Source organism: Stegostoma tigrinum, chromosome 33 (assembly GCF_030684315.1).
Source record: "Stegostoma tigrinum isolate sSteTig4 chromosome 33, sSteTig4.hap1, whole genome shotgun sequence".
Lineage (NCBI taxonomy): Eukaryota > Metazoa > Chordata > Chondrichthyes > Orectolobiformes > Stegostomatidae > Stegostoma > Stegostoma tigrinum.
In genome coordinates this window covers 24,847,604-24,870,548 of record NC_081386.1, presented here as the reverse complement: position 1 = coordinate 24,870,548, position 22,945 = coordinate 24,847,604, and the positions used below count along the sequence as shown (strand labels likewise).

Below are 22,945 nucleotides of genomic sequence, written 5' to 3'. Positions count from 1 at the left end.
GGGTCCAGGCTAGCTTGGTCTGGTGTCACAGTCTGCTGGAGAAAGTTATGTTCTCCTTTCCATCAATCCATCCACCCACACCTCTAGTTTATTGTCTGCAAAGGATTTCAAGAGCTTTCCTTTCATCTGGGCCATATTTTGAAGAGACAAGCTGGTCCAGCACAGTTTGAGGGGCAGCTTCTGGCTTGTAACATCTGAAATGGTACGTGGCCAGACCTTAAATATGGTGCCAATGCATGAATGTTGGTAGGTCCTACTAATAGCAAGCACATCCACAACTCAAATCATGCAGTTCCCCGAGAAAGGCTCTTAAGAGCCCAGTTGCATACCTAATGAGGTGAAGAGCAATAGATTGCATGAGAAAAGTCCTTCTGAGACATGGCAGACCATGTATCTCCCTTAACTTTAAATACTTTAAATAGCAGCTTAGTAGTGCAGAGCTTGACTGTTGCTGAAGAAAGACCTATTTTGTTGAAGCTTTTCATCTTGCACTGATTACGTCAAGCTAAATTTCTTCGTTGTTATAGCAATGTACTTTGCATAATTTTATTGCTGAAACTGGATTTGATGTATTGCGTGCTTGTGTTTCAGTGAAAGGCACCTTGTTAATAAATTTGATCTATTAAGCCAGCTTTTGGTCTGGGATCTGACTTCTCCAGTAGTAACATCAACTGGGATCATAATTTGTTTTCAAACTCAGGGTGCAGTAGGCTCTCCACTGTCCTCTCCTGAGATATATGTTTCAACAGTCAAAACCCCAGTGGCCAGCCCATTTCCCCCCGCCAAAGAAAATATCAAATTATCAAATGAGAATATCCTAAACAAGTTTGGATTCTATTCGCTGGAGTTTACAAGAGTGAGAGGTGTTCTCATTGAAATGTGTGGGATTCTTAAAGGACTTGACAGAGTTAAACGCTGAGTGGCTGTTTCCCTCATGTTGAATCAAGGACCAGAGGGTATAGTCTCAGAAAAAACAGATGTCAATTTAAGACTGAAATGAAGAATTTTTCATCTCACACGGTTGTGACTCTTTGTATTTTCTTGCACAATGAGCTGTGGGGCAGAGTCCTCGTGTGTATTTAAGGTTGAGATGGATAGTTTCTTAATCAGTAGGAGAATTAAGGGTTATGGATAAAGGGTAGAGGTTTGGTCATGAGGAATGTTATCAGGTCAGGCATGATTCTATTAAATGGTGGAGCAGATGTGAGGGGCCATATGGCGTACTGCTGTTCCTATTTCTTGCGGCCTTATTTGAGCTTAATAATTTTAACTATTCTTACCCTAAATTAGTTTCCTTTCCTCTCTCAGTGATGCCAGAGGAATAAGACACTTCAAATGTTTGCCTGTCCATGAAAATGCATTGGTATTTTGCCATGGAAAACTTCAGAAACAATTCTAAAGGCAATGAAGAAGCAAAGGAACCATTCTCTTTGAATGCACACATTGCCCATAGCAACAGAAAGGTCACTGCTCAACATGAAGAGTAGATCATACGAGGATGACCATTACATAATAAGAAATTCTTTTGGATGATTGGACCTGCCAGTAGTATTAAGTTACTGTATTCTTTATTTTAGTTGAAATCCGTTGCTGAGCAGACAAAGCCCACTGCAGTGCATAATTAATGCTTTATCAGTAAGTAAAAGGTTACAATTTCAGGGCAAGGAGTTTTGTAAAATACAAATTAAAATTAATCTGATGAACATCCTCAGGCCAGATATGCCGACATGCATTCAGTTAATTAAGACTTAGCATCCAGCCTTATCCTAAAAATGTAAAGTTCTCTTAAGTCAGGAACCATTTTCCAGCAGTAGAAAATTGCACACTACACAGTTGTTATGAAAGGTGAAATAGAAAGCAAGAAATTAAAAGTTTGTTAGCCTAACTGTCATTGTTGTGAAATTCCTCCAATTTATATTTAGAAATGAGTGGCTGAACAACGTGTCAAAAATGTTGCTATTCCAGTTCACGTGCACAATCTTGCTGCGCCCTGTTAATCAATTGCAAGTTTAACACATACATAAAGATTAGGAGCAGGAGTTGACCATTTGGGCCTACTAGGTCAATATGATCAAGTTTGGATCTGATTTTAGTTTCCATTCCACTTTCCTGCCTACCCCCCAATAACTCTTGTTAGTCAAGAATCTATCTTGGGAAAGCGTCCCGAGGCATGGTGTATTACGGAGACCATGCAGACGTTATGATAATGGATGAAGGGAACATTGCAATAATTGCCAGACAAGAATATACCCTCGCTGTCGGGAAACACTTCAGTGGTCACGAACATTCAGCCTTTGCTCTTCGGCTAAGTGTCCTCCAAGGCGGCCTTTAAGATACAGTCAGTTCTGCTTTAATGTGTGTTCCAGCAACACAAATTGGCTATAACATGACTGACAAATACGGGAACACTATTTCTAAAACGCAAACTTGTGTTGGGTACAATGCATTTCCATTGGTGCATCCACATCACATGCTTGTTTTGGAGGCTTTGTCCTGAGCATGCGCAATGTTAACTAAAGGTTACCTTAAGTCTACACTAGGTGGCTACTTTAGGTCAAGCAAAAGAGATTGGATGACAGGGCAAATTTTTTTTTGGCCTTATTGATGATGTTTTGGAAGATGTTTTTAGAAAGTATTGCAAGGAAAAAAATTTGGATTCACGATTCTCATCCTGGATAATGCGCTAAGCCATGGGTAAGCTTTCTGAAAACAGCGAAGTGCTAGTTTAATCCCCAAATACAACCTCTCCCCTTTAACCCATGGACCAGGGTGTAATAGCAGCTTTTAAAGCTTATTATTTAAGGTGCATATTTAAGACGCTGATTGCAGCCACTGAGGGGGATAAGGACTGTGTTCTCCAATTTTGGAAAAGCTTTAACATTGAGAATGCAACTGACATTATTATGGTGGTGTGGGATGATGTCAGTACAGACTACTTGCATGTTGTTTGATGGAAGATTCTCCCAGATTTTTTTCAAGATTTTAAAGGCTTTGATTTGTCAGAGGAGTTCCTAAGAATCAAAGAACATTGCATTGATCTTGCAAAGCAAGCTGGATTTGAAGATGTGGAGCATGAGGATGATGAAAAGTTGCTTGAGTCCCACTGTGAAGCCCTCTCTACAGCTGATATACAACAACTTGTTGCTGAGGGGGAAGTGAAAGCTGGAGGTGAAGAAGATAAAGTCCAGGATGCAACGTGGTGAGTGCTTTCCACTTCTGTTTTGTCTTCTATCCTGAGCGAAATTCAGAAGGAGTTGCAGCTGTTAGAGGACAAAGATTACAATGCAAAACGCAGCAGGGTAGCATTTTGTGGAATAAGATCTTACTTGGTAACCGATGAGCAGTTTCTTCATGAAAGAAGAGAAATGGCATAGCAGCAAAATCTGGATGACTTTTTTAAGCCAACCCCCAAGAAACAATTAGAAAACAAGAAACCATAGCCTTCCACTTCTGGATTCACTATTTTCTGTCCTAACCATGCAACCACAACTGTACCTGAAGGTGATGATGATGATGACCCTCAGCCCCTGCATTAACAACAGAGCAACCTCAAGCACTCCTCTCCATCAAATCATCTTGATTTTTTTCAAGATAAGGTGTTAAATTTACTTTTATTTCAATATTAGATATGAATCAACATTTATTCAAACTCTACTATCCTTCGTATTAGGCTTTTGAGTGATTTTTGAGCAATTTTGAGTGATATATTTTGGTGGTCTACCCCAACCCCTCATTTCCTATCAACCCCGTTGTTTCTATAGCACAATTTTCGAGAAAGCAATGTTGTGCAGGAATGCAACTATCAAGATATAGCAATAATTAATTGGTTCATTGGTCATTGCTTCATTTGACATTTAGCTGTTGACTTTACTCAAAACATTTGATACTTTTGATTCTCTGCAAAGACTTGTTACTCAGCCTGTCAACACTCCACTCTGACTATTTGTACTTAGCTGTTGATGTTCTTAATTACCTAGAATTATCTTGTCATTATCTCTGTCTATGTTTTCTGTGCCTGTGCATTTCCTTCCACTTCACCTGATGAAGGAGCAGCACTCCGAAAACTTGTGATTTCAAATAAACCTGTTGGGCTATAATCTGGTGTCATGTGACTTCTGACTTTGTCCACTCCAGCCTAACACCAGCACTTCCACCTCAAGAACCTACCCAACTCCGCCTTAAAAATATTGATGACTCTACCACCAATGTAATCTGTGGAAGAGAGTTCCAAGGACTGAAGGCTTTCTGAGGGTAGAAGTTCTTCATCATCTCCATCTTAAAGGAGAGATGCCTTAGTTTTAAACTGTATCATCTAGCTCTAGTCTTTTCCACAAGGGGAAATATCTTTTCAGTATTCATCTCATCAAGTACCTTCAGGATCCTGTAGGTTTCATTCTTCTAAATTCTAATGGACACAAGTCCGACCTGTCCGATCTTTCCTCATAAAATAGTCCCCTCACCCCTCATGTAAATTGAGTGAATCTTCTCTGAACTGCATGCAGTTCTCTACATCCTTACTCAAACAGTGAGATGAACGCTGTAAGCAGTACACAAGATGGACATTACCAACACTCAATACAACATTAAAAGTCATGCCGGCTGTTGTATTGCATTCTGCTTGCAATTAATGACTGAATTCCATCTACTTTTCTCGTCACTTGTCATCCTGTGAACCAACTTTTTGAGTTCCACGTAACAGGTCACGCACATCCATCGGGTCCTCAGATTTATACGATCCATCTTGATTTAAGTAACATGCTGTGTTTCTATTCTTGCTGCCAAAGTGGACAAGTTCACATTTTCTCACATTATACTCCATCTGCTAATTTACTGCCTACTCTGTGAAACAGCTTTTAAAGGGCTGTGGATCGATCACAACCTTTTCAGTGCTTGCTTACCTGTCTACCTTTGTATCATCAGCAAATTTAGCAAGCATACATTCAGTGTCCTCATTAAAGCCATTGATATAAATTGTAAGTAACTAAGGCCCCAATGTGGATCCCTGGTGCACACCACCTTCACATCCTGCAAACCCAAAATTAAACAATTTATGTGCACCCTCTGCTTCCTTTTAACCTACCAATCCTCTTTCCAAGGTAATATGTGATCCTCTACACCATGTTGTCTTATTTTGCACAATAACCTTTGATATGGCTCCTTGTCAAATGCTTTCTGGAAATCTATGTACAGCATCTACCTGAATAGGAAAGATTTGGAGGGATATGGGTCAGGAGCAGGTAGGTAGGATTAGTTCAGTTTGGGACCATGTTTGGTGTGGACTGTTTGGACCAAAGGGTCTGTTTTCATGCTGTATGACTCTATATCTACATGTTCTCCTTTACCTTTGTGGCTTGTTACTCCCTCAAGAGCACCCTTCCATTTCACAAAGTTATGACTCTGCCTGATTGCATTAAGATTTTCAAAGCGACCTGCTATAATCTCCTTTATAACAGATTCCAACATTCTCCCTGTGACAGATATTAGGCTAAATGATATGCAGTTTCCTGCTGCTCTGTTCATTTTTTCTTAAGTAGAGGAGTTATATTCACTATGTTTCAAACTCGTTAGACCTTTACTGAATCTATTGAATTTTTGAGAATAAAAATCAATGTTATAACTGTATAACTATTATTTCAGCAGCCATTTTCTTAACATTCCATTAGGGCCAGGCCACTCATAGGTTTAGTTCTAATTTACTCAGTGCCTTTTTGTCTGGTGGTTGTAATTGTTTAAAGTTCCTTGTCCCCGTTCATACACTGATACATAATTATTTCTGGAATGTTACTTCTATCGTCTACAGTAAAGACAGGTCAAAAATATCTGTTCAATTCATCTGTGAGCTCCTTATTTCCCATCATTAATTCGCTGACTCATCATCCGATAGACCAATACTTACTGACTCTTTTCCTTTTTAAATGCCTGTAGAAATTCTCACAATCTGCTTTTACAATTCCAGCTGGCTTTTTCTCATTCTCCAATTTTCTCAATATTCTTTATCTTTCAGTTATTCTTCACTGTCTTTATATCCAACCAAGCTTCAAACCTCTCATTCATCTTCACAAATTATTCATTTTTTTCTACCAAGGCAAAATAACAGCATGTGAAAGTTATTAATATGAATGTGGTTCGCAATCAACACTCTATGTCTGAGCTTACGAGTATGCCTCGGCCTCACAACCCTTACGGTAGTAGAAGAAGTTTACTAGAGTCAGAAGTACAACTGGTTCAGAAACACGCTGTTGTCAACCAATCAGTCAAGATGGAATCAGTAGAAGATTTGATTGAGCTTTCTAGACTAAGTGGTGGAACTCAAACAGAAAGAATAGTCTATTGATACTACCTATGTTGGCATAACAGAACTGGTCCATACTATCATACCTGCTATTAAGGGGGTGCAGGTAAGGTTCATGGGGTCAATTCCCAGAATGGCGGGACTATCATATGATGAAAGATTGGAGCGACTGGGCTTGTTTACACTTGAGTTTACAAGGATGAGAGGGGATCTGATTGAGAAATATAAGATTATGAAGGGATTGGACACTGTGGAGGCAGGAAGCATGTTTCGGCTGATGGGTGAGTCCAGAACCAGAGGGCACAGTTTAAAAATAAGGGGTAGGCCATTTAGAACTGAGTTGAGGAAAAACTTCTTCACCCAGAGAGTGGTGAATATATGGAATGCTCTGCCTCAGAAGGCAGTGGAGGCCAAGTCTCTGGATACTTTCAAGAAAGAGATGGATAGAGCTCTTGAAGTTAAAGCTCATATTGTTACCCTATACTATTACATTCGCTTTTCTCTTGAATTTACACATCCCTTTGTCTTGATTCTGCCTCCAAATTTAGTTTATTGCCCTTGCTATAACTCTCACTGCAACACCAATTTTATATATATCAGGTGAGAGGACTGTCCCATTGGTACATCTTCTGGCACTAGTGCAAGACCCTGTGAAATTAAACTCACATCCCAGTCTTTCAGCCATGCACTTACAGGTCCAAAAGTTACCCTTTGTTAATGCTTATGGTTCAGGTCATAGTCCAGAGAATATCACCATTTTCTTTCTGCATTTTAATTTAGCCCCTAGCTGCTCATAATTCCTAAGCAAAATTCTGGATGTGAGTTTGCTCGCTGAGTTGGAAGGTTAGTTTTCAGAAGTTTTGTCACTTTTTTTATTTGAAAAGATATACTTTATTCATAAGATGTACAAAAAATAAAGCATATTTATACACCTACCAGTCATGCAAGCCGCTCCGGGTTACCCAGGGGGTGCATACATCAACTAAAGGAAAAAAACAAAGAAGATAAACAAAACAAAGCAAAGAAAATACCCCGGCAGTCGTCACCCCGCACACAGTCCCAGTTGGCCCCCTGACCAGTTGGAGAAGGCGCCAGCTGGGCCCACTTACCAGATAGGGCTCTTTTTTCTATTCTGGACAAGGGGTTTCATACCGTGGTCTTTCCCCACTGCGCCTTGGCGACGGCTGCTCCAAGCTTTAGCGCGTCTCTCAGCACGTAGTCCTGGACCTTGGAGTGCGCCAGTCTGCAACATTCGGTCAGGGTCAGTTCTTTCATCTGGCAGACCAGCAAGTTGCGGGCAGACCTAAGAGCGTCTTTCACCGCATTGATGGTCCTCCAGGTGCAGTTGATGTTGGTCTCGGTGTGCGTCCTGGGAAACAGCCCGTAGAGCACGGAGTCCCGCGTCACGGAGCTGCTCGGGACGAACCTCGACAAACACCGCTGCATCCCCCTCCAGACCTTCTGCGCATAGGCACACTCCAGAAGGAGGTGATTGACAGTCTCGTCCCCTCGCAGCCACCTCGAGGGCAGCGTGCGGTGGCGCAGAGATTCCGGGCATGCATAAAGGATCTCACTGGCAGACCCCCTCTCACCGCCAGCCAAGCAACGTCCTTGTGCTTGCTTGAAAATTCTGGCGATGAGGCATTCTGCCGAACGACTTTGGCAGTATGCGTGGGGAACCACATGACGGGATCCACCCTCACCTTTCCCCGAAGGGTCTCGAGGATACTACGTGCTGATCACTGCCTGACGGCCTTGTGGTCAAAGGTGTTTCCTTTCAAAAATTTCTCCACGAAGGACAGGTGGTACGAGACGGTCCAACTACTCGGAGCGTTCCGCGGCAACGAGGCCAGGCCCATCCTTCGCAACACCGGGGACAGGTAGAACCTCAGTAAGTAGTGACACTTGGTGTTTGTGTACTGAGGATCTACGCACAGCTTGATGCAGCCGCACACAAAGGTAGCCATCAGGGCGAGGGTGGCGTTCGGTACGCCCTTTCCCCCATTTCCCAGGTCTTTGTACATGGTGTCCCTGCGGACCCGGTCCATCCTCGGCCCCCAAATGAAGTGGAAGATGGCCCCGGTGACCGCAGCAGCGCAGGTCCAGGGAATAGGCCAGGCCTGCGCCACCTACAACAGTACCGAAAGCCCCTCGCACCTGACAACCAGGTTCTTACCCGCGATGGAGAGGGACCGGAGCGTCCACCTGCCCAGCTTCTGCTTCAATTTGGTGATGCGCTCCTCCCAAGTCTTAGTGCATGCCCCAGCTCCACCAAACCAAACACCCAGCACCTTCAGGTAGTCTGTCATGACGGTGAAGGGGATGAAGGAGCGGTCGTCCCAGTTCCCGAAGAACATGACCTCGCTCTTACCCCTATTGACTTTGGCACCCGAGGCCAGTTCAAACTAGCCGCAGATGTCCAACAGCCTACTCACCGACTGACGATCAGTGCAGAAGATGGCAACGTCGTCCATGTACAGGGAGGTCTTGACCTGAAGGCCTCCGCTGCCTGGGATAGTCACGCCCTTCAGGCTCACGTCTTTCCTGATGGATGTGGCGAAGGGCTCCACACAGCACACGAACAAGGCAGGAGAGAGCGGGCAGCCCTGCCTGACTCCAGATCTGACGGGAAAACTGTCCGATTCCCACCCGTTGATCGAGACTGCGCTAACGATGTTGGCGTAGAGCAGCCGGATCCAATTGCAGATGCCCTCCCCGAAACCCAATTTGGAGAGGACGTTCCTCATCTAAGCATGAGAGACCCTGTCGAAAGCCTTCTCCTGGTCCAGGCTGACAAGGCAGGTGTCCACCCGCCTGTCCTGCACGTAGGCGATCGTATCCCTGATGAGCGCGTGGCTCTCAGCGATCTTCCTGCCCGACACAGCACAGGTTTGGTCAGGGTGAATCACCGACTCCAGGACAGACCTGACCCGGTTGGCTATGACCTTGGCCAGGATTTTGTAGTCCACGTTCAATAGTGAAATGGGACGCCAATTCTTAATTTCTTCCCTCTCCCCCTTCCTCTTGTAAATGAGGGTGATGATGCCCTTCCTCATGGACTTGCACATTTCCCCTGCCCGAAGCGCACTATCGTACACCTCCAGCAGGTCCTGGCCGACCAGGTCCCACAGAGCGGAATACAGCTCGACCGGTAAGCCGTCACTCCCGGGAGTCCTATTCCTCTCCAAGGACTTGAGGGCTCTGGACAGCTCGTCCAGGGATATCGGCTGGTCCAGCCACTCCCTCGTGCCATCGTCTAAGACCTCTGTGATAGACGACAGGAACGACTTGGAGGCCGTGCTGTCCGTGGGCTTCTTGTCGTACAGTCCAGCATAGAAGGATCTGCTGATCCTCAAAATGTCGGGCCGAGTCGACGTCACCGAGCCGTCGTCCTCCTTCAGCTGGCTAAGCACAGAGCTCTCTTTGTGCACCTTCTGAAAAAAGAAACGCGAGCACGTCTCGTCCTGCTCCACGGGGCGGACCCTGGACCGGAAGATTATCCTGGAGGCCTCCGCGGCGAAGAGCGAGGCTTGTTGGCCCCTCACCTCGCGGAGGTCCTCCGTGACATCGACCCCCATCAACTGCAGAAGGAGCAGGTTCTGCACCCTTTTCTGGAGTCGCGACAGTTTTCCCCGCCTCTCTCTCACCTTCCGAACACCCTTGAGGACAAAGAACCTCCTTCACCGTCTCCCACCAGTCGCCCGGAGTCTCAAAGAGGGGTTTCACGGTTCTCAAACCGGCGTACTCCCTCTTAAGCTCGTTGACGTTCTCTGGGGTCAACAGAGTCATGTTGAGCTTCCACGTCCCCTTACCGGCCGGCTGGTTGTGCTGTAAGTGACAGTCGGCCAGCAGGAGGCAGTGGTCAGAGAAGAACACCGGCTCGACGCCGGTGGACCTGACCGAGAACGCCTGTGACACAAACAGGAAGTCTATCCTTGAGCGAATACACCCGTCTGGCCGCGACCAGGTGTACCTCTGTTGCGCTCCGTCTGCAGAGGTGCTGAAGACGTCGAGCAGCTTGGCGTCCTTCACCGTGCCCATCAGGAATCTGGACGTGACGTCCAGTTGACTCCCCCCACCCGCTGTCCCCACGCCGGATCTCCCATCTGCATCGATGATGCAGTTGAAATCTCCGCCTAGGATGTCCGGCCTGGACGTAGCCAGCAGGGATGGAAGCCGCTGCAGGACGGCCAACCGCTCACTCCGTACCGCTGGGGCGTACACATTGATCAGCCTCAGGGGAGCGTTCCTGTAGGTGACGTCAGCCACTAGGAGGTGCCCCCCCCCCCACCACCTCCTGAACTTGAGAGATGGTGAAGTTGCGCCCACGCAGCAGAATAGCCAGGCCCGAGGAGCGACAGTCGTTACCCCCCGACCAGATCGAAGGCCCACAGGTCCAGGTGCCGGACCATTTCCCATACCTGCCGAGGTGTGGTATCCCTCACTCCTGCAGAAACAGGAGGTCCGCCTTGATGGTGGTCAGGTAGGCCAACGTGGACACACATCTTGCGGTGGACTTGACGCTGCGCACATTAATGCTCGCAACTCGTACCCCCATTGTGGGCCGTGACCCGCAGTACCCTCCCCAAGTCCAAGGTCCAGCCCCTCCATCTGTCCCTTCATGCCCATTGCCCGGGCTAACTGCTGGACGCTCTCCGGGCTGAGGAAACCGTCCATGCTGCCTTCCAGGTGGCATCCCCCCATCGGGGGTACGGACGCAGGAGGGTCCGGCTCTGGGTCAGGCTGTGGACACGCTGTTTCCTCCTTCCCGCCTGGAAGTTCCAGGGGGCCCTCCAGTGCCCCAGCGGCACGTGACTGGGTGTCAGAGGGAGCCTCAGGACGCCTCCCGTCACCTGGAAGCGTGATGCGGCTTTCCTTCTCCCTGGAGATCTTTAACTTCTGCTTCGGGCAGGCCCTCTCCGAATCCCCCTCGTCAGAGGAGCTCTTATAGCCCCCCTGTAGCTGCCTCTTCCCGCCTGATGGTTGCGGTTCCTGGGCCCGCCGACCCACCTTCCTCCTTGCTTTCCGGAGTGTCGTCCACTCCCCTGGGTCGCCTGTTGCCGCATTCATCGACTCCGGGTTGTTAGGAGGAGCGGAGCCTGCAGGAGCGCTTTGCTGTCCTCGGGCCCATCCTGCGGGGCTGGGCCCTCCTGCATGACCTGGCCCTCCTGCACATTAGGGGGGTCCTTGCTGGGCCCTGGTGCCTTCTTCTCCTCCTGGGGGGCTGGCACCGCATTGCCCTTGCCGGCGACCTGGGCGTAGGTGGTCCCCCAACCTTTGCGGGGAAGCGGGCCACCTCTATAGGGCATGCCCGCGCTGGGGGACCACCTACGCCCAGGTCGCCGGCAAGGGCAGTGCGGTGCCAGGCCCCCAGGAGGAGAAGAAGGCACCAGGGCCCAGCAAGGACCCCACTAATGTGCAGGAGGGTCAGGTTGTGCAGGAGGGCCCAGCCCCGCAGGATGGGCCCGAGGACAGCAATGCGCACCTGCAGGCTCCGCTCCGCCCCCGACAACCTGGAGTCGATGAAGGCGGCGACAGGCGATCCAGGGGAGTGGACGACGGTCCGGAAAGCGAGGAGGAAGGTGTGTCGGCGGGCCCAGGAACCGCAACCATCAGGCGGGAGGAGGCAGCTACAGGGGGGCTATAAGAGCTCCTCTGACGAGGGAGATTCGGAGATGGCCCGCCGAAGCAGAAACTAAAGATCTCCAGGGAGAAGGAAAGCCGCACCACGCTTCCAGGTGACGGGAGGTGTCCTGAGGATCCCTTCGACACCCAGTCACGTGCCGCTGGGGCACTGGAGGGCCCCCTGGAACTTCCAGGCGGGAAGGAGGAATCAGCGCACCCACAGCCTGACCCAGAGCCGGACTCTCCTGCCTCCGTACCCCCGATGGGGGGATGCCACCTGGAAGGCAGCACGGACGGTTTACTGAGCCCGGAAGAGTCCAGCAGTTAGCCCGGGCAATGGGCACTAAGGTACAGATGGAGGGTCTGGACCTTGGACTTGGGGAGGGCACTGCGGTCACTGCCCACAATGGGGGTATGAGTTGCGAGCATTAATGTGCGCAGTGTCAAGTCCACCGCAAGATGTGTGTCCACGTTGGCCTACCTGACCACCGTCAAAGCGGACCTCCTGTTTCTGCAGGAGTGCAGGATACCGCACCTCAGCAGGTACGGGAAATTGTCGGGCGCCTGGACCTGTGGGCCTTCGATCTGGTCGGGGGGTAACGACTGTCGCTCCTCAGGCCTGGCTATTCTGCTGCGGGGGCGCAACTTCACCATCTCTCAAGTTCAGGAGGTGGTGGGGGGCCGCCTCCTGGTGGCTGTCGTCACCTACAGGAACGCTCCCCTGAGGCTGATCAACGTGCACGCCCCAGCGGTATGGAGTGAGCGGTTGGCTGTCCTGCAGCGGCTTCCACCCCTGCTGGCTACGTCCAGGCCTGTCATCATAGGCGGAGACTTCAACTGCATCATCGATGCTGATGGAAGATCGGGTGGGGGGAGTCAACTGGACGTCACGTCCAGATTCCTGATGGGCACGGTGAAGGACGCCAAGCTGCTGGACGTCTTCAGCACCTCTGCAGACAGAGCGCAGCGGAGGTACACCTGGTCGCGGCCAGACGGGTGTATTCGCTCAAGGATAGACTTCCTGTTTGTGTCACGGGCGTTCTCGGTCAGGTCCACCGGCGTCGAGCCGGTGTTCTTCTCTGACCACTGCCTCCTGCTGGCCGACTGTCACTTACAACACGACTCTGTTGACCTCAGAGAACGTCGAGGAGCTTAAGAAGGAGTACGCTGGTTGGAGATCCATGAAACCCCTCTTTGAGTCTCCGGGCGACTGGTGGGAGACAGTGAAGGAGCACATCAAGAGGTTCTTTGTCCTCAAGGGTGTTCGGAAGGCGAGAGAGAGGCGGGGAAAGCTGTCGCGACTCCAGAAAAGGGTGCAGAACCTGCTCTTTCTGCAGTTGATGGGGGTCGATGTCACGGAGGACCTCCGCGAGGTGAGGGGCCAGCAAGCCTCATTCTTGGCCACGGAGGCCTCCAGGATAATCTTCCGGTCCAGGGTCCGCTCTGTGGAGCAGGACAAGACATGCTCACGTTTCTTCTTTCAGAAGGTGCACAAAGAGACCTCTGTGCTTAGCCAGCTGAAGGAGGACGACAGCTCGGTGACGTCATCTCGGCCCGACATTTTGAGGATCAGCAGATCCTTCTATGCCGGTCTGTACGACACGAAGCCCACGGACAGCACGGCCTCCGCGTCATTCCTGTCGTCTATAACGGAGGTCTTAGACGACCGCACGAGGGAGTGGCTGGACCAGCCGATATCCCTGGATGAGCTGACCAGAGCACTCAAGTCCTTGGAGAGGAATAGGACTCCCGGGAGTGACGGCTTACCGGTCGAGCTGTATTCCGCTCTGTGAGACCTGGTCGGCCAGGACCTGCTGGAGGATGTACGATAGTGTGCTTTGGGCAGGGGAAATGTGCAAGTCCATGAGGAAGGGCATCATCACCCACATTTACAAGAGGAAGGGGGAGAGGGAAGAAATTAAGAATTGGCGTCCCATTTCACTAATGAACGTGGACTACAAAATCCTGGCCAAGGTCATAGCCAACTGGATCAGGTCTGTCCTGGAGTCAGTGATTCACCCTGACCAAACCTGTGCTGTGCCGGGCAGGAAGATTGCTGAGAGCCTCGCGCTCATCAAGGATATGATCGCCTACGTACAGGACAGGTGGGTGGACACCTGCCTCGTCAGCCTGGACCAGGAGAAGGCCTTCGACAGGGTCTCTCATGCTTATATGAGGGACGTCCTCTCCAAATTGGCGTTCGGGGAGGGCATCCGCAATTGGATCCGGCTGCTCTACGCCAACATCGCTAGTGCAGTCTCGATCAACGGGTGGGAATAGGACAGTTTTCCCGTCAGATCTGGAGTCAGGCAGGGCTGCCCGCTCTCTCCTGCCTTGTTCATATGCTGTGTGGAGCCCTTCGCCGCATCCATGAGGAAGGACGTGAGCCTGAAGGGCGTGACTATCCCAGGCAGCGGAGGCCTTCAGATCAAGACCTCCCTGTACATGGACGACGTTGCCATCTTTTGCACCGATCGTCGGCCGGTGAGTAGGCTGTTGGACATCTGCGTCCAGTTTGAACTGGCCTCGGGTGCCAAAGTCAATAGGGGTAAGAGCGAGGCCATGTTCTTCGGGAACTGGGACGACCGCTCCTTCATCCCCTACACCGTCAGGACAGACTACCTGAAGGTGCTGGGTGTTTGGTTTGGTGGTGCTGGGGCATGCACTAAGACTTGGGAGGAGCGTATCACCAAATTGAAGCAGAAGCTGGGCAGGTGGACGCTCCGGTCCCTCTCCATCGCGGGTAAGAACCTGGTTGTCAGGTGCAAGGGGCTTTCGGTACTGTTGTATGTGGTGCAGGCCTGGCCTATTCCCTGGACCTGCACCACTGCGGTCACCCGGGCCATCTTCCACTTCATTTGGGGGTCGAGGATGGACCAGGTCCGCAGGGACACCATGTACAAAGACCTCGGAAATGGGGGAAAGGGCGTACCGAACGCCACCCTCGCCCTGACGGCTACCTTTGTGTGCGGCTGCATCAAGCTGTGCGTAGTTCCTCAGTACGCAAACACCAAGTGTCACTACTTACTGAGGTTCCGCCTGTCCCCGGTGTTGCGAAGGATGGGCCTGGCCTCGTTGCCGCGGAACGCTCCAAGTAGTTGGACCGTCCCGAACCACCTGTCCTTCGTGGAGAAATTTTTGAAGGGAAACACCTTTGACCACAAGGCCGTCAGGCAGTGGTCAGCACGTAGTATCCTCGAGACCCTTCAGGGAAAGGTGAGGGTGGATCCCGTCGTGTAGTTCCCCACGCATACTGCCAAAGTCGTTTGGCAGAATGCCTCATCGCCAGAACTTTCAAACAAGCACAAGGACATTGCTTGGCTGGCGGTGAGAGGGGGTCTGCCAGTGAGACCCTTTATGCACGCCCGGAATCTCTGCGCCATCACACGCTGCCCTCGAGGCGGCTGCGGGCGGGACGAGACTGTCGATCACCTCCTTCTGGAGTGTGCCTATGCGCAGGTGGTCTGGAGGGGGATGCAGTGGTGTTTGTCGAGGATCGTCCCGAGCAGCTCCGTGACGTGGGATTCCATGCTCCACGGGCTGTTTCCCGGGACGCACACCGAGACCAACATCAACTGTGCCTGGAAGACCATCAATGCGGTGAAAGACGCTCTTTGGTCTGCTCGCAACTTGCGCCTACACAGGACCCAAACCCCAACTCTTCCTCCGGTACATTGATGACTGTATCGGCGCCGCCTCTTGCTCCCCAGAGGATCTCGAACAGTTCATCCACTTCACCAACACGTTCCACCCCAACCTTCAGTTCACCTGGGCCATCTCCAGCACATCCCTCACCTCCTGGACCTTTCAGTCTCCATCTCAGGCAACCAGCTTGTAACTGATGTCCATTTCAAGCCCACCGACTCCCACAGCTACCTAGAATACACCTCCTCCCACCCACCCTCCTGCAAAAATTCCATCCCCTATTCCCAATTCCTCCGCCACCGCCGCATCTGCTCCCATGATAAGACATTCCACTCCCGCACATCCCAGATGTCCAAGTTCTTCAAGGACCGCAACTTTCCCCCCACAGTGATCGAGAACGCCCTTGACCGCGTCTCCCGTATTTCCCGCAACACATCCCTCACACCCCGCCCCCGCCACAACCGCCCTAAGAGGATCCCCCTCATTCTCACACACCACCCTACCAACCTCCGGATACAACGCATCATCCTCCGACACTTTCGCCATTTACAATCCGACCCCACCACCCAAGACATTGTTCCATCCCCACTCCTGTCTGCTTTCCGGAGAGACCACTCTCTCCGTGACTCCCTTGTTCGCTCCACACTGCCCTCCAACCCCACCACACCCAGCACCTTCCCCTGCAACCGCAGGAAATGCTACACTTGCCCCCACACCTCCTCCCTCACCCCTATCCCAGGCCCCAAGATGACATTCCACATTAAGCAGAGGTTCACCTGCACATCTGCCAATGTGGTATACTGCATCCACTGTACCCGGTGTGGCTTCCTCTACATTGGGGAAACCAAGCGGAGGCTTGGAGACCGCTTTGCAGAACACCTCCGCTCAGTTCGCAACAAACAACTGCACCTCTCAGTCGCAAACCATTTCCACTCCCCCTCCCATTCTCTAGATGACATGCCCATCATGGGCCTCCTGCACTGCCACAATGATGCCACCCGAAGGTTGCAGGAACAGCAACTCATATTCTGCCTGGGAACCCTGCAGCCTAATGGTGTCAATGTGGACTTCACCAGTTTCAAAATCTCCCCTTCCCCTACTGCATCCCAAAACCAGCCCAGTTCGTCCCCTCCCCCCACTGCACCACACAACCAGCCCAGCTCTTCCCCTCCACCCACTGCATCCCAAAACCAGTCCAACCTGTCTCTGCCTCCCTAACCGGTTCTTCCTCTCACCCATCCCTTCCCCCCACCCCAAGCCGCACCTCCATCTCCTACCTACTAACCTCATCCCACCTCCTTGACCTGTCCGTCTTCCCTGGACTGACCTATCCCCTCCCTACCTCCCCACCTATACTCTATCCACCTATCTTCTTTACTCTCCATCTTCGGTCCGCCTCCCCCTCTCTCCCTATTTATTCCAGTTCCCTCTCCCCATCCCCCTCTCTGATGAAGGATCTAGGCCCGAAACGTCAGCTTTGTGCTCCTGAGATGCTGCTTGGCCTGCTGTGTTCATCCAGCCTCACATTTTATTTCCTTGTCACTGTTTGCTCAAGGCGTGCTTGGACTCTCGATTTTCTTCTCCTGAAAGGTAAGTTCCAGCAACACATTAAAATACTAAACAGAGCCCTACCTCAAAAAGTCATTTTGCAACTGAATAGTGTTAACCATTCTGACCCTAAACCAGCCTTCCCTTTCTCAGATGTCGTAGGAATTGGTTATTTAAAATGCTTGCCTGCCCACTGAGATGCGTCGTTACTTTCCGTGGTTGAATTCGGAAATAGACAATTAATTCCAGAGGCAATGATAAATAAGAGGAAACGCTCCATATGATTATATTCTTTGTTTGTGGTAACAGGAAGATCTTAGCTATATGCAAATAATAGATCACAGGAGGATCAACGTTAATAATAAGGAAGTCACTTCGACTTCGGACCCACCAATGATATTGTTACTGTATTCTTTGTTTCAGTTGAGATGTGTTGATTCTAATTAAAGACTTTGCAGAATAAGTAAAGGGTCACAATTTCATAGCAAAGAGTTCTGTAAACTACAAGTTTAAAATTAATCTTTCAACTTTGATACCGAAGTCCTCGGCTCAGATATGTTTGAGGTGCTTTCAGTTTCCACACAACAATCTTGCAGATACAACAAACAAACATGCTAGAGATCTGAAACAAAAAAAAGACTTAGCCGATCTGGCAGCATCGGTGGAGAGAAAATAGAATTAACATTTAGAGACCACTGAATGTTTTGAAGAAGGGTCACTAGACTGTGAAATTCGATTCTGTTTCTCTCTCCACCGATGCTGCCAGACCTCGTGAACTTCTCTGGCAAAACTTGCTTTGCTTGTTTCAGATCTCCAGCATCCACTGTTCTTTATTTTAACTCAGTGTACAAATACCCAAAGTTCTCTTGATTCAGGGCCATTCTTCCAGATTATAAAATTGCATGCCACTGTATTTTTAAGAAAGATGCAGTGGAAACCAAACAGTTAAAGTGTTAATCTACATCAGTTGTCCTGAAATTCCTTGAAGCTGTAATTAACGACTGAGCAATTGAACAGCTTGTTGGACAGGTTACTCTGGATATATGTTGAAACTTGCAGCTCTCTGCTTACCTATTGCTAATCCAACAAATCTGTTTCAATCGTCAATGTTGATTTCATCCCGGAAACCATTTAGCCCAAAGGTCTGATTTGTTCAATGTTTTACCAAATTAGAACACGACCGTATCATAAAATGGCCAATGGCTCAGATGAAATTGTGGTGGGAAGAAAGAAAATGCTGAATGTTTTTAAAAGATTGTGAAAGTTTGAAATCACAGGGATTTGGATACACTTTACAAATTGTTAGCATGCAGGATCAGCAAACAGTTAACAATATTACCGTTCCTTCAATGTCACTGGTTTTAAGTCCTTGAATTATCCTTGTAATGGCATTGTGGATCTTCTTACAGCAGTTGGGCTGCAGAAGGCGGCTCACTAACACCTTCTCAAGGGAAGATAGGGACGGGTAATAAATGCTGGCCAGCCAACAATGCTCACATACCATGAATGAATAAAACATTTTTTGGGATCTTGACAGAGTATCTGTTGAGAATCTGTTTCGCTTGGGCTAGGAGTTGTGTAGAACTCAGGCAATGGTATCTGGATAAAGGTAGCCATTTAGGACAGAGAGGCAGAGGAATTCATTCATAGAGTCTCTGAATCTTTGCATTCTTCTACATCAGAAAGCTGCACATGAATACTACATTACTGAGTTCAAGCAACACTGGGGTCAAGGAAAATGGGGCAGGTGGAAAGTGAAATTGATGTGGAAGTTCAACCATGAGGCGAGATGGTGGAGTAGTGGTAATGTCGTTGGTTGTAATTCAGATGATCAGGCTAATGTCGTGAGGCATGGGTTCAATTCCTACCATGACAGCTAGTGGAATTTGAATCAATTTATATATATATAGAATATCCTCAGTAATGGTAATCATGGCAAATGTGGTTAATTGTTGCAAAAACCTATCTGGTTTGCTGGCAGTCATCATGGAAAGAAACCTACTGGCCTTACCTTGTCTGATTAAAATGTGACACATATCCACAGCAATGTTCTTAATTATCCCTCTGAAATGGTTGACAAAGTCACCCAGTTCAAGGGCAACGAGCAATGGACAAAAAATGGCAGTCTGCCATTGATGTCTACGTTTCATGGAAGAATAAAGGAAATGTAATCTTTTTGAACAGATTTGATGACACCTATAGCTTCTGCTACTTTTGTAAAATTTTACAATCGATATTAACATTTCTACTCACTACTTCAACAGGATCTGGACATCACTTAGTCCGCACATGGAGTGTTATGGACGGAAGTGCAGATATCAAGTTGCATATATTGTTATTATCATCGTCAGCATATCTTATCCTACAACACAAGGAGCTAATATATTGATTGTACCTGCAGAAGGAAGTCATTGGGTTAATATGCGAATTCTTATGAAGGCACTGAAACTTAATGGGCACAACAACACTGTACTTTATTTCTCAACGTTCTGGTATGCTGAAGAGATGCCTGATCTATGTCATTCAATTGTTGTACAGCCACTGGGAGACATTAGGAAAACTGCAAGTCAAGAGATTTCTCAGGGTTTTGTACAAAAATCTTTGGATATTTTACAGAATGGCTCCACACCATGGGGTTTCATCAAGCACCAATATGAACTAATGACTTTAGTCCATAATGCTCATACTTATCTTCAAAATCTTAGCAATGCTCTTTTTCAGAACAGAAGTTTGTTAAATGAACTTGAAAATACACACTTTGACATGATGATTGCTGATCCTGTATTTCTTGTCGGTCCAATGCTTGCTTATTATTTGAAGCTGCCTTTGGTGTATAATGTTCGTTGGCTCAGCAGTGGAGAAGCTCATTTTCGAATTGCCCCATCACCACTGTCCTACATCCCAGTCCTTGGTTCACAATTGACAGATAAAATGAGTTTCCTCCAAAGATCTAAAAATTTCATGCTATACTTGCTTCAAACATCTGTTTCAGAATTTATTTTTCATCGAATATACAACAAACTCTGCTATCACTATCTGGGCCCAGATACAGACATTGAGACTGTTCTCCTCAGGGCAGATGTGTGGCTGATGAGAGTGGATTTTATATTTGAATTCCCAAGACCCACCATGCCAAATATTGTTTATATTGGAGGATTCCAGTGCAAACCATCCAAGCCTTTACCTCTAGAGTTTGAAGAGTTTGTCCAGTCCTCAGGGGAACATGGGATTATTGTCATGTCACTGGGGACCATTGTTAGCTCTTTGCCAATGCATATTACAGTGCAAATAGCAGAGGCCTTTGCTCAAGTACCTCAGAAAGTTATCTGGAGATATGATGGAAATATCCCTCCCAACATTGGAAATAATACACTACTGGCAAAATGGATCCCTCAGAATGATCTACTCGGGCACCCAAAGACACGAGCCTTTATTGCTCACGGTGGCACCAATGGGCTTTATGAAGCCATCTATCATGGGGTGCCAGTAGTTGGCATACCTCTATTTTATGATCAATTTGATAATTTACTCCGACTTGAAATCCGAGGTGCAGCAAAAGTGATTAACATTGCAACCTTGCAGTCAACAGATCTATTGGAGGCACTGAATGAGGTTATACATAACACCACTTATCAGGAGAACATGCACAAACTCTCTGCACTGCACAGAGACCAACCTGAGACTCCGATGGAGAGAGCTATTTTCTGGATTGAGTATGTTGCTCGACACGAAGGGGCAGCACATTTACGCTCGGAGTCTTACCAACTCCCCTGGTACGTTTACTATAGTGTAGATGTGATGATCTTCCTGTTGTTCCTGTTCCTCATGGGTACAGTGGTGACGGCCCTACTATTGAAAAAGCTTTGTCACATCTCTCGGAAGAAAAAGCAAAAAACCCAGTAAGATTAATTTGTTTGAATTGGAAGAGACTCTTTGATAACTTTCAATTCATCAATGGGCATTTCATCCAGCATCTAATTGTCTAGTTGGAACTAATTTGAATCAATGCTTTGAGGAAAGTATCACAGAGTGAAATGCCAGTTAATACTCGTTCTCGTGAGTAGATATAGACATGGAAATGTTGTACTTAAATTTTAAAGAAACAATGCTTATTTCAAAACAAACCATCATATTGGTTCACATGCAGTCATTGTTTAAAGCAAGATAAAGTCAGAAGTCACATGACATCAGGCTTTAGTTCAGATTTATTTGAAATCACAAGCATTTGGAGCACTGCTCCTTCATCAAATGATGACTTCACCTTACAGGGTAGCAAGTGCTCAGAAAGCTTGTGATTTCAAACAAACCTTTTGGACTATAATCCAGTTTCGTGTGACTTCTGACTTTGTCCACATCGGTCCAACGCGCCCACCTCCACATCATGGTTAGTATAATACTGTGAAGATTTTGGATTTCATTGATAGAGGAGACAATTTCCCTCAATTTCCTGGAGTCAGCTGAATTTTCTCAAGAAAACTCTGCTTTGTTTGGTCTTTTACTTGCTTCCTCAGTGCTGCGAGACATTGGTAATGCTCTTGTGTTGACATGTTCAAAGTAAGCTTTGGTTTCATAAACTTCAGTCTGTCATGCAATTATTTCCTCATCTGCTACAAGGACAATTTATCGCACAAATGACTTTCTTTTCCTCCATTGAATATCTTGAGCAGCACCCTCTTAAAAATGACGTAAAATTTAACATTAGTAAATCTTTTCTGTCTCATATTTCTAGTTGTATTTTATGCTGAGTGCATTTGGATTGAGTGGTTACTGTGATTATCAGAGCTAATCTCAGGTGGGATCATCACAATTCCTGAAAGTTAGAAACGTTGGTGTTGAACAGCAAACACTGCATCATTGAACAATGGGAAGGCAAATACATTTGCAGTGGTATACTGAATATAAGACATTTAAAAATAACAAACTGATTTGAATATTAAACATTTGAAGTGTCATAAAAATGTCCAAATGAGTCTGTTAATTATTTAGTTGTATTCTGATTCTAAGTCCAAATGCTATTTCAATCACACACTACACCATCCTACAATTGCTTCATTGCGTGCCTGTTAGCTTTTGAATGTTTATATGGTTCTCCACCATGAAGACTGGTGTAATTATTGATTTAGATTATCTGCTATTTCTGTGTTACACGTTATTGATTCTTCAGCTGCATCTTCCATTTACTAGAACTGCATTCTTTTTATATGCCAGTAGAAACTCTTATTATTTGTTTTTATATTTCCTGCCAATTTAATTGTGTCATCAACTTTCTCCCACTTTATTTATATTTTAGTCACCTGCTCATTCCTAAAACATTCCCAATCCTCTGGCCTACCACAAGTCTATGCTACTTTATGTGCCTTGGTTTTTATTTGGATACTGTCCTTGAACCTCTTTGTTAACCATAGGTAGTTCATCCTTCACATTGTAACCTTCACTTTAACCAGAAAACGTTTTGCTAAGCGATCTAAAGTACGTGTTTAAATGTCTGCCACTGCTCGTTCACTGACCTTTCCCATAGTCTATTTGTCCAGCCCTTCCTTCATCCCTCTGAAACTGCCCTTATCTAAGTTGTGGACACTGATTTGAAATTGAAGTTGCAATTATTGAAACTGAGTGTGAAATGATACTATGTTGTGATTGTTACCCTAAGGAGCCCGAACTATGAGACCTCTTATTAATCCTACGTCATCATGCATTACTGAAACTAAAATAGCATGTTCTTAGATAGCTTCTACAATATATTGCTTTAAGAAACAATCTCTGATGCACTGTACAAATTCATCTTCTATGTTACACTTGTCCATCCGATTTCTCCAGTCAATATGCTGATTAAAA

General features: G+C 47.5%; 1 protein-coding gene across 2 annotated transcripts in view; it reads left to right on the top strand.

Annotated features, from left to right (window-relative positions):
• Nucleotides 1-22,007, top strand: part of LOC125467363 (UDP-glucuronosyltransferase 2A1-like) — a 38,888-nt gene extending 16,881 nt beyond the window's left edge. The window contains exons 1-2 of one of the 2 annotated variants that reach the window (XM_048563098.2): nt 16,914-17,152; nt 19,375-22,007. In XM_048563098.2, the coding sequence (XP_048419055.1) occupies nt 19,400-21,013 (1,614 nt within the window). In that variant the 5' untranslated portion in view covers nt 16,914-17,152; nt 19,375-19,399 and the 3' untranslated portion in view covers nt 21,014-22,007. Of the gene's footprint in view, nt 1-16,913; nt 17,153-19,374 lie in introns of those variants that run through there. The other variant, XM_059639232.1, reaches the window with a different exon arrangement.
• Nucleotides 22,008-22,945: the final 938 nt, after the last annotated feature.